Here is a 12307-nt window from a genome sequence, read left to right as displayed (position 1 = left end):
TATTATTTCACACACAAAAATAGGATCATTCTTAACGAATTTAAACTAATTACAATTTGCAAATATTGATGCACTCAAAACACATATATAACAAATATATATATATATATATATTCTTAAAAACCAAAAATGTTTGAGAATTTTTTATTAAATGCAAACAAAAACTAAAATTTTCTTTTGAAAGAATCGAGACTAAATAAATTTGTCATATATGAGAAGATATTGGACCATCTATGGAGAACAAACAGTATTACCTCATGAGGCACCACCACACTAACCAGCTAAGAGGCCAAAAAGGATCAGAACCACATTCCCTATGATATATCACTCTGCCAAGGTTGCGTTTTAGTACAGCAGAATCAAATGTTTTTGTCATAACTATTCTATATCTCACCTTGTTACTACTACTACATCTAAAATGTCAAATCTTCCATTGGTTTGTATGCTTTGATATTTACTAGAAAAGAGACAATATATCATATACAAGACAAATATTCTTTTCTCTTTTTGTTTTTTTTTTAACTACGAGGTTCGGACCGAAATGCATAATTCTCCTAAAATCCAAATTTCTTTATTTGAAAGCTCCTAGCCGAACGGAAAATGACTAAGATGAATATTCTTGATCATGCATGTATATGTATTAGCTACTTATGATTATATATCCAGATGAAGTCATTAGAAGTTTACATTTTAAAATTTAAAGCAACCAGATTGAATAAATTAATTCAAACATGGATCACAACTTTTATATCACCTTCAGCAAAAAATTTGTTTGTTTGTTGATATGTATTATTCCATTTTAGAGATTCTGATTCGTTTGTCTTTAAGCCTTGGATCAAATGTTGTAGATAGATCGTAAAGATCAGTCAAGAATATTGAATTTGGTTTCTTTGCATGTTTTCCAATTACAAGATCATCGAGCTACCCATTGAAGTTAATTAAATAGCTAAAGCTTGATTGTTAATTAGAATCCATTTCATGACCCTAAAATTTTAGAGAGGCTAATGAGACAAGTCATATAAAAGTTATTTCCATCATTATAAAGAATGATTAAAAGTATGAATTATAATGGGAAGAGTGGTTAAAGGTTATGATGTTGCTACCCATATGCTTATTATCGTATCATTCCTTAAGTGATTCTCAATGTTAATTAAATTATTAACTAACATAGTCTAAGCCCAAAACACTCTTATAAAGGATTGACAAGATAAGAGTTGAAAGTTTTAATTCGGAAGGAATCAATATATCTCAAAGAAGGATGTGGTGGTGATTTTGAGAATAATGTTGTGGCCATTGAAAATCACATCATACCTTTTATGATAATACAGTTTTATCAATTGGCTTAAAATCAAAATATGAAATCAGCTGTCCCTAAAAGTGAGTTTGCTATTATATAGATCGAACAAAATAATCGAATGGCCGTTTTGAAGAATAATAAATAGGAAATTTTGGTATTTTTGAACATCTTAATCTGTGTTTGTTTCAAAGTTATGAGTTTTAATTGGAATGATTTATGTTTAGATGTCAAAAAAATAATACTAGATGTGAGAGTTCTTGAATTGTAGACCATATTCACTTTGGGAAGGTAGTCTCTGGTTGATCAGTCCCTTATAGTTTTAATTGATCGATCGTGTGATCTCTTGTCCATGATCGTGTTGTTCTTCCAGTAGACATGTTAATCGATTAGGTTGTCTTGTGGCTTCAGTCTTAAATCAATCAATTAGTTCATTTTTCTCTCCACTCTTTGATCTCTCCTTCATCTATTTGCTTCATTCCACCTCCTTTTCCTTCATATGCAAATGAACCTAATCACAAATGCAAATGTATATGCACAACTATATGCCAAAAAACACAAGATACCATGACTTCCAATTTAAGATAAACTAACAAATACATAATCACAAATATAAACACTAAATATTTGATTTAATTACTAGTAATAAAACTTAAATCCCTACTATAGTAAAACAGAAGTACAAATGCACTTCCGGGTCGGGTCAAAAACAAAAAATAACCCGAAATTACAATGATGGATACTTCAATTTTAGATCAAAATTCAGGTATAATATTACCCATTAACTATTAAAATCCGAAAATTTTAAAAATATCAGTTACTAAAACTTCCCCTTATTTAGGAAACTATAATAATGATACATACGTATATTTTAGAAATCCAAATTAATTGTGAATATTTAAATCTTAATGGTGAATAACAAATGCACATTTTAAGGAAATTATGTTTATCATTACCTAAAAAGATCTCAATCTTTCGATAGTATTCTAATTAATAAATTATTCCGTAATTTTTGTGATTTTATTGTTAATCATATGGAAATCTGATTAAATATTCTCCCAAAAAATAAAAATTTCCAAATATTAAAGGTTATGATTTAATTATCAAATTTAAAATAAAAAATAGGGAATTTAATGAAAAAACCCCTCAACATTGGTGAGATCAATTTTTAAACCCTCAACTATTTTTTTAGTAAATAATACCTTGAACTAAAAACATTAACAAATTTAACCCTCCACCTATAAAAAACCTAAACACCCGTAATAATTTTTTCTACGCAATCAACGTTTGTTTAACTGAAACAAAAAAATACTAAACATTAGTTTTTAAATACAAAAATTAACAACAAACCTTCTCTTAGGAACCTTCGTTTTCCATAACGTTCACACGTCGAATAATAGATCACCAAAAAAACTCTCAAATCGTGAAATGTTAAAACCTCAAAATTTCAAATGTTGAACGGTTAGTGAAAAAGAAACTAAAGTAGGTTTAATAGGCGATTGACACAGAGTTAATCGAGGGTGAGACGCATAATTAAATTCAATGATGGATGACATTAACTCATCGAGTCTCCATTATGGAGTGAGGTATTGAGAGAACATACGTCTATTTCATCTGGTTTGAATTTTGTAAAATATTGTGGTAAGTCATTTTTTTTTGTTTGTTGTTGTAAATATGTTTCAGAATAAGCATTTTGCATAAAATATGAGAAAATTTTATATTTTCCATCAGGAATTGCAGAATACTATAATTGAAAAATTGTGTTGTGATCGTAATATGTTTAAAAATATGCCTAGTCGTTTTCGTTTTACTGTTCTTCTAGAGTATACGAAATTGTTAACGGTATAAATGTATGCTTTTATAGACGGAGGGTTAAATTTGTTAATGTTTTTTAGTTCAGGGTTTTATTTACTAAAAAAATAGTTGAGGGTTTAAAAATGGATCCGGCCAATGTTGAGGGTTTTTTTCATTAAATTCCCTAAAAAATAAAACCAAAATATTAAAGGTTACAGTGTCCCATATAAAACTTCAAACAAAAATTATTAATTGGAAATACATTTAATAAACATTCAATTTTAAAACAGGTTCTAAGTTTGAGCAAATTATTTTTTTTTCTAAAATGCTTCAAAATATGATAATAGTTAAATTTTAAAATGTATAAAATATTATAAATATTAAAAACTTTATATATTATAAATATTAACTGATAGTTTTGCAACGGGTCAGAACATATATTAAAATTATTGATCATTTTACAACGGGTCAGAATATAATACACACCACAGTTTTATAACCAAATATTTTGTAATACCAAATGTTACATAAATATGATTTCAAATTATATGGAAAAATTATTCACTTTTAGTGAACACTTATTATTAAAAAAATTATTAGTTATGTAACCACCAAAATTTAAACTATATGAATTAATGAAAACAGAATAATTACCCCTCATTCCCAATTGCAATTATTTAATCAATAATATTTATTTATTATGAAAAATTATCAACACAAGTAAAAAATTCTCTCACTAGGTTAATGTTTTCGTTAATAAAAATAAATAAATCAAAACTTTTCCCCCGCGCTGTAGCGCGGGTCCAACTCTAATATTTTTTAAAATGATTAAGAATTCCAACGAAAACACTGAGGTTGGCCTCCATCGCGTCTATCTCGACAAGGAGTTAGCTCATAAATGCTCCAAATACATTCTCTGCATACTCCATATTTACTCTTTGGATTGTCGTCTCTATCTACTCTAAATATATCAAACGTTGCTGTATTATTAGGCCACTCAAATATGCAAGTGTACCTCGTCGTCTTGCGAAAATTGACACGAAACTTGAAATCAAAACTAGCTCCAGGAGCAAGTGTTTTAACCCCTAGATCGTCCCCTTTGTTTCTACAATGCACAGTCATAGTTGCACGTGAGATCAATTTGTTAATGATAATAACATGTTTAGGTGCTAATGGTAAAAATCCATTGGTGAATGATGCTGATGTTTTGAGAACAATGAGAAATAAGATTAGCATGAAAATGAAACTTTGATTTGTTGTAGAAGCCATGGGTGAGGATGTTTACTTTAAAGGTTTGTGAGAAATATTTTTCTTCTTTGGGAAGCAAGATTTTATAAATTAAACATAACTTTTAATTTTTAATTTTAAAACTAAAAAAAAAAGGATTGATTATCTTTTCGGATAAAGGATGTAAAAATCTATATATTGTTTTTTGCTAAAAAGATGTGAAAATCAATAGTATATAAATTATGACAATGTACTGACAGATTAATATAGGAAAACTATACAAGTTCACTAACTTAGATACATTGTTTCTTCTAGTATTTATTAAAAGAGAGTCATTAGTGCTTATGTATCAAATCCACAATTATTCTGAGCCTTTTATTTTCATTTTTATTTATTTTTTTTTTTTTGGTGAAAATTTTCATTTTTATTTATCATAGGTAAATAAGTAAATATCATGTACTTTTTCATTGTCATTTTATTTGCTCCATTCGAGTTGTCTATTTTTTAATTGACTTGCAAATAGCATTGTTTTTACATATTGTTTTAAAAATAAATTCTCAATCTTTATTGGTTGGTTATAGACTAATTGCAAACAGATTTTCTTTGTATCTTAGGGTTTTTCTTTTATGATTACATCATCAATTAATGCTATCTGATATATTTTCTATACAAATATTTTTTTAGATATTTAGTGGTTAAGAAAATTATGCAAAAGTTAAACTAAAAGAAACATATAGAAGTTGGATTCATGTATTCAAAGATATTTTATTTTAGTTGTAAATAGATGTAAATAAGATCATAGTTTGACCGGTCGTTTCCATGTAATATATATAAAGAACTTTTGTAAATGTAATCATATTTTAAGAAGAGATTGAGAAATTACGTGTTTGAGATTTAGCAATAGTAATAATAAATATCCGGAAAACATTTTGGTGACTGAAAACTTAAATCTATGAGATTCTATTCTTAATGTTACAATAAATTTAAAACATATATGCAAATTAGTGTATTACAGCTAAAAGATATACAGTATATAAATATAAATTTTCTGTAACTTCAAAAAAATTCATTTATTTCCTAAAGGTCGTTTCTACTTGCAACAAAAATTTAATAATTCTGATAATTGAATTTATTTTATTTAGAATTAAAATCTGCACATCATGTGGATCATAATCTAGTTCATTGGGGGAAAATATGAAATGCTAAACATAGAAAGAAGATAAATGAAAACAAACAACAACATAAAGTATTGAAATTGTTTTGTAAGTAAAATGATATGTATATAGATATCATTTAAGTAAAACAAACAACAACAACAATACATGTGTTTGATCCCAAGATATTTATTTTAAAACCTTTTCAACTTTTTTTTTACCCAAAATATGATGTTATTGACTAATATGAAAGAACTCTTTATGGTAAAAATATAGAAAAATTGAATAAAATATCATTTTTTGGAAATTAGTAATAGGAGTAATGTTTTCAATTCTAAGATTAATTTTTCTATAAATAAGATTTTTTCAAGATCTTAAAAAGTACAAAATTTTACTTCAATAGAAATTTACACCAACAAAATGGGTTACACAAAAATCTTAGTACCTTTGTTTCTTGTAGCTATATTGGTCGTTTCGATGTCCCCCCCAAAACGCTATGGCCTCAGGTATTTTCTTATACATAATACTCATTGCAATTAGTTAGCTGTGATCATATAAAAATTTAAAAGCAATATATAAATAAAATATTGAGAAATTTGAGAATATTATCAAAGAATTTGAATTTTTGAAAATGTAATTTGTGCATATATGTGTAGAGATTAAAGCGATCAAAGAACAAAAATGCACTGTTCCATGTACGCCATCATATGAGAATTTAAGATGCAGCGTGGACTGCATAACATTGGGGTTTTCGACTGGAGGATGTCGTATTTTTTTTCCTCATCAACCTCTATATTGTTGTTGTTTTAAATTAACATAGATGATCCCTTGATTTGTTGTGTTTTTTCTATAATTTTGCTTAACATGTGGTTTCTATTGTAATAAAAGTTCCATGGAATAAAAACCATCTTTCAATCATATCTTTTTCTAATCTAAATCAAAATCCTGACTATATTTGTTACCTATTGGTCAATATCGTAAGAAAACCGAAGTTTTGGAAGATTGTCATCTAATTAGATTTTGCAAAATATGTTACAAACTAAGAACACAAGGCGTTACATCCCGATCGTTTGCAGTTTTGGAATAACTTGATGAAGAATAGAACTAAGAGTAGTTTTAAGGTTATATGGTTTTCAATATTTCCTTTCCAAGGTAATGTTTTTTTTGAATGTTAATTGAAAATTTGAAATGAATTTAATTCTTAGGGTCGAAAATAAAAAAAATTAAAATCTCTCGGGCATAGAATACCGGCCGTCAAATAATGGTGAGCCTACAAGTTTAGAGAAAACGTGAACCTCTCGGAGAAATAAGACTAATAGTTCCATGGTAACTTAACTTAGTAATTGATTTAAACTGAATTTGTGAATATATGAAGTCCAACAATCGGTTTCTAATATGGCATTGATGTGTGATGCATTTAATGGGGACATCCTCTAGCTTAGAGCATCTCCAACTGAGAAAAATTCTTTTGAATATATCATCAATAAAAATATCACTATTTTTAATATTATTTAGTTATGTTCTTAAATTTTTATTTTTAAAAACTAAAATTATCACTAAAAATATGACATGTTGCATTGATATCTTCATATGAAACTTGAGTTTTACAATTTTTTTCTCTCTTTCATACTTTTTGATTTTTTTTTATTATTAATTTTTTTGAGAGATTTTGAGGAAGAACTCCCCATTGGAGATGATCTTAATAGTTTTAAATTGTGGAGACAAAGTGTTGATAAAAATATTTTCTATCATTATCTTTGATTTTCTGAGTTAAAGTTGATAAAAGTATTTACTTGAAATTTAAAAGATATGAGAGTGTCGAGTAGAGATAATAAACATAGCGGCGGAAAAGGACAATATAATCATACAAAATTAGGTGACAAAACAACATTGTAAGAATAATTTTTTTTTAACTTTTCTAAGAAAATAAAAAATACACTGTCGTAAAAGAAAAATGAAAAGAGCATCATCATATATAATTGCATATGCTCACAAATTACGAAACATAAATAACATTGTAAATAGGGTGAGTTAAATCTATAAAAAAAAACAAAAAAAAAAAAGATCCACAATTTATAAACTACTACGCATGCCATACACATAACACATATATATAAGAAAGAAGTGTTTTAAAAAGAAAGAACAAAAGCCAAAAAAAGATCAAAACCTGAAATCATTATTTCTCTTCTTTCTTCTCTTCTCTTCTCTCAGTTCTTGTTCTTGGGTTTTCTCATTTCTAAGTGAAACCTTTTCAAGAAACATTCTTCAGATCCGATCTTGAGCTATATTGCACCAGAAAAGAATATAAACAGGTTCTCTTCAATCTCCTTTTGCTAATCTTTCTTGGATCTATCAGATTTAGTAACATGCATGTGAGTCTTCTTTGGTACTTGTTTATATAATAACTATACTTAAGAGTTTTATATTTTTTAAGTGTTTTTAAGTATGAATCTTGATGTTTCTTGGGAAATATGAAAAATGGGGATTCGAATTTTGTGTTACTTTTTTTTTTTACATTAATTTTCTGGGAATCCAAAACAATAAATTTTCTTCTGCAAAACCCAAAATGTTAAATTAGTTTTTTTTTTTTTTACCAAAAGATTTGAGGCAGAGAGGGACCAATCCAATAGTCACTTTTTTTTTCTTTTTTTTTCTTTCTTTTCTATTTGCTTTCTGCTAATTATCTAGCTTTATTAAGAGATTAGACGTAACTTTAACATAATTAATACCTTAATTTATGGGTGATTAAGATTTTCAGGGGTACATGATGATTCTTCTCTATGCTTCATTTATACGTTTTCTTTAATTTCTTTTCCTTTTTTTTTTTTCTAACATGACAATTATGTAAAAATTGTGTATCAGCATGCATTTTTCAATTTTCCATAAGAATCCTAAAAATTCTATATAGATTAGTTTTATTGGTGGATCAAACAATCAAAGGCTATTCTTGTAATGAACTGAGGATTAGAATAACTCTATTTCATTTTATAATTGTAAATTTATTTTCTATTCCAATTAGAATACAAAGATCATAGGGGTTTTATTTTAGTTTTCTTAACATAAAAATTTGTTTAGTTTTGACTCTATCACAAACTAAAAGAATAAATTTGGAATTTATCTAACTTCTTCTTAACCTTAAAACTATTTTTAAAATGGCTAAACGACACTAATTGAGCTATATAGACATATGCCAAATTCGATACTATTCTTATTTATGATCATATAATATAAGATCTTTTGCTTTTTTCTTGGTTATATCTTTTTCTAATTAAACTATTTAAGAGGTAACCAACCACTAACCACGAGTCTCTCAATAAAGTGAACTTGTGAATCTCCTCCAAAAAAAATAAGTTTGCTTTTGAGCTTTTTCTCAAATTTATGGTAAGCATAAAAAAAAAGCAAAAAGTGTATATTATATGATGTGGCTGCATAGCATTAACAATTTGCTCACTTGCATAAAAAAATATTCTTTAGTCCAATAGCATCCGTACACGTTTCATATCAAGATTGCAAATTGTATACATTTACATCATATTCATCCCCCAAAAATATAAGGTTTTGTTTCCTTTTTTATCTCTTCTTTTAAGCTTTTGTTTCTCTCTATCTATCAAATTATAAAGTTCTTTCGCCACTTCTCTACTTCAATAATTTATAGAGTCTTGTGGTTTAATACAACTTCATTCAAAGTATATGATGGGGTTAGCTTTAGCTAGAGGTTTCGTTGACGTTTGTGTGAAATTAAAAGCATGCCTTAAAAAAAGTTCTTGTTAGACAATCTTGTACTCTACGTATTAAGTTGTTAATGTTCTACTTAACAAAAATACATAACAATAAGTTTCTGTTTAGAAATGGATTTAGTGTGATTTGTAAGATTAAGACATATGTTTTTATCATGGTTTCTTGTTTTAAGCTTATACTCAAATGATCTTGCCTTAATTATCATTGTTTCTTGTTTTAGGTTCTTTGTTCTGAAGGAAGACAAGTACACGTTTCTGGAGTGTCTTTCTTGTGTTTAGTTCATTTTTATAGATAAGCGAGGCCCGGGAGATTTGGGATTGATGGTATTGATCAGCCAAGCATTTGACCTGATCTTCCAATGTCATGAAGAAGAGAGAGTCTGCTAAAGTTTTCAAAGACCTATGGAGACCGGTACAAGCATTGAGAAAAATGGCTATGAAGGGATCAAGAACGGTTCGTGGTTTATCCAGTTTCGTAATGGTTGCAACCCGTGGATGGCTAGATATGTGTATGGTCTGATATTTCTCTTGGCAAATCTGTTGGCTTGGGCCTTGCGCGATTATGGTCGAGGTGCCTTGACTGAAATGAGAAGTATGGTTCACTTGAGTCTCTAGCCTTATGAAATTTTACAATAATTTTGCCATATGAATTGATGCTTGTATGTTTATTTATGATTGCAGAATTCAAGAATTGTAAAGAAGACGGTGGAGAGTGTTTAGGGACTGAAGGAGTTTTACGAGTTAGCTTTGGATGTTTTGTATCCTTTTTATTGACTTAGTCATATTCATATACATTACTATCTTCATGGCTTCAGAGAGAACACTTTTGCCTTAACTCTTTATAGCTGTTCTATTTCATTATGTTTCTTTCAACCGTTGGCACATCGAAGATGCATTCATCAAGAGATAAATGGCATTCAGGATGGTGGTTTGCTAAGCTTTTCATGTGGCTTGGCTTAGCAATATTCCCTTTCTTGTTGCCTTCTTCCATCATTCAACTTTACGGTATAACGGCTCATCTTCCTCGATTAATCGTTTTTATTTACCAAAATTCATTTAGCATGACAAAATGGCTTTTCATTTCTTTTGCTTTGCAGGAGAGATTGCCCATTTTGGTGCAGGGTATGGTTTTTCTAATCCTACTTCAGAAACTGTGTGATGGTTGTCTCGGAAGCTTATCACTTTAACCTCCTTTTTAAATAGGGTCTTTCTCCTAATTCAGCTCATTAGTATCATCAGTTTCATTACATGGCTCAATGAATGTTTCCAAGCACAAAAAGATGCAGAAAGATGGTGAGACCTCCAATGAGACTACTGTTCCTTATGTAATTTGGATACATACAAAATGATTAGTATTTTCTGATGAAGTTTTTAATGTTGCAGCCGCGTCCATGTGATGCTATTGGCGACTACTGCGTACACCGTATGCATATTAGGGGTGATTTTAATGTACATATGGTATGTGCCTGAACCATCATGTCTTCTCAACATATTTTTCATCACATGGACTTTGTTCCTCATTCAACTTATGACAAGTATCTCTCTCCACCCCAAAGTGAGTCCGCTTCCGAGGTTCTTACAGTACTAATCTTCCATCATTATGTGTGTATATGCAGTCTTTTGAACAATGTTACTTATTCTTGCATATAACAGGTTAATGCTGGATTCTTGACTCCCGCGCTTATGGGGCTTTATGTTGTGTTCATCTGCTGGTGCGCCATTCGAAGGCATGTTTCATTTTATCTATCTCTAATACTACAACAAGTACAATAACAATAGCAATTAGAATGTAGTCTCTATGTATATACATATATATGTTATAAAGTACTTATTTCATCTGACATTTTTTGTTTTGCAGTGAGCCATTAGGAGAAACTTGCAACAGAAAAGCCGAAGGTTCGAGCAAAACGGACTGGCTTACCATCATAGTAAGTGGCTTTTCCAAGATTCTTTTGGTGACCTTTCCAAATTTTTGAGATTATAAAGAATGTACTAAACAGGTTTTTTTTTTGTATATGTATCTTGTAGAGCTTTGTTGTTGCACTGCTTGCAATGGTAATCGCGACATTCTCTACGGGAGTAGATTCTCAATGTTTCCAGGTATGTTTTCTATGAGCTCTTGCCAACTTTTTTGCAAAACTTCAGAAGATAAACTTGACTAACAGCAAGTGGCCTTTTACAGTTTAGAAAAGATGAGAATCATGAGGAAGATGCAATTCCTTACGGATACGGATTCTTCCATTTTGTGTTTGCTACCGGAGCAATGTACTTTGCAATGTTACTTGTTGGCTGGAACATTCATCATTCCATGAAAAAGTAAGTTCTTGATGAATTCATTTATAAAACAGCAGTACCAAACTACCAAAGCTTAGTAGATCTTTGTAGCTCCATTGATAATTTGATACTCGGATTTTTTTTCCGTTAGGTGGACAATTGATGTTGGGTGGACAAGTACTTGGGTAAGGATAGTGAACGAATGGCTCGCGGTTGGCGTTTACAGTAAGTAAACAAAAAATTACTTACTGTAATAGGAATCAAGATATTTTGTGATGTTTAAAAGTTGATTTTAATGGTTGTTGCAGTTTGGATGTTGGTTGCTCCAATGGTACTGAAAAGCAGACAAACAACATGAGATCACTACAGAGAGCTTTTTGTCACCTCTCGTTTCATCTTTGTAGTGTTGATTTGGCTGGAGAATAGAATAGAAGATATTGGGGAAATGTGTGAAAGCATCATATGTTTGCACTGTAGATTTATGTAGGATCAAAGAAAGGATGATACAAATATACCAATATAGCATAGATTAGTAATACTATGTGTGTAAGTGTGACCCTAACAGGGTCTCTAATCATGAAAGCGTGTACACATCATTATTACACAACACATACATCTCTCTATGTTTTATACATAGTTTTGATATTAAGCAATTGGATGCTAAAAGGCTAAAAGCTAAACGCTACAAGTTTCATTTTAGACTTGGAGCGATATCAAAGAACAATAAAGAGGAGACTCTTACACTACAAATTAACATAACAAAACAAGTCAGTTTTAAAGTGTGAGAAAAGTTGTAAGAATCGTCAAGGCTTGAGGTCGTGCGCAAT

At 29.4% G+C, this 12307-nt stretch overlaps 3 protein-coding genes across 3 annotated transcripts; 2 read left to right on the top strand and 1 right to left on the bottom strand.

Annotated features, from left to right (window-relative positions):
• Positions 1-3916: 3916 nt before the first annotated feature.
• On the bottom strand, positions 3917-4357 carry LOC17880677 (S-protein homolog 2). Its single transcript, XM_006285005.1, has one exon. The coding sequence runs from the start codon at positions 4355-4357 to the stop codon at positions 3917-3919; it is 441 nt and encodes a 146-aa protein (XP_006285067.1).
• Positions 4358-5889: 1532 nt separating this feature from the next.
• LOC111829751 (defensin-like protein 50) lies at positions 5890-6313 on the top strand. Its single transcript, XM_023779826.1, is given in 3 exon segments — positions 5890-5952; positions 5954-5975; positions 6126-6313. Coding segments are annotated over 3 exon segments (249 nt in total). The 3' UTR covers positions 6290-6313.
• A 1296-nt stretch (positions 6314-7609) lies between these two features.
• On the top strand, positions 7610-12125 carry LOC17878282 (probable serine incorporator). The gene is made up of 13 exons (XM_006285661.2): positions 7610-7781; positions 9428-9798; positions 9888-9964; positions 10052-10211; positions 10304-10328; positions 10410-10499; positions 10590-10761; positions 10860-10933; positions 11065-11134; positions 11235-11306; positions 11389-11522; positions 11632-11705; positions 11789-12125. The coding sequence occupies exons 2-13, from the start codon at positions 9609-9611 to the stop codon at positions 11836-11838; spliced, it is 1188 nt and encodes a 395-aa protein (XP_006285723.1). The 5' UTR covers positions 7610-7781; positions 9428-9608; the 3' UTR covers positions 11839-12125.
• Positions 12126-12307: the final 182 nt, after the last annotated feature.

The sequence above is a fragment of the Capsella rubella genome, unplaced genomic scaffold (assembly GCF_000375325.1).
Source record: "Capsella rubella cultivar Monte Gargano unplaced genomic scaffold, Caprub1_0 scaffold_7, whole genome shotgun sequence".
Taxonomy (NCBI): domain Eukaryota; kingdom Viridiplantae; phylum Streptophyta; class Magnoliopsida; order Brassicales; family Brassicaceae; genus Capsella; species Capsella rubella.
This window is presented reverse-complemented; position numbering and strand designations above follow the sequence as displayed.

What these genes read in the sequence shown, in the direction of transcription:
- LOC17880677 (XM_006285005.1), bottom strand. Translation starts at nt 4,357, where the DNA reads ATGGCTTCTACAACAAATCAAAGTTTCATTTTCATGCTAATCTTATTT.
- LOC17878282 (XM_006285661.2), top strand. Translation starts at nt 9,609, where the DNA reads ATGGAGACCGGTACAAGCATTGAGAAAAATGGCTATGAAGGGATCAAG. An exon ending in TGCCTTGACTGAAATGAGAA is followed by an intron (nt 9,799 to 9,887) that starts GTATGGTTCACT and finishes TTATGATTGCAG; the next exon opens with AATTCAAGAATTGTAAAGAA. An exon ending in ATTCATCATTCCATGAAAAA is followed by an intron (nt 11,523 to 11,631) that starts GTAAGTTCTTGA and finishes TTTTTCCGTTAG; the next exon opens with GTGGACAATTGATGTTGGGT.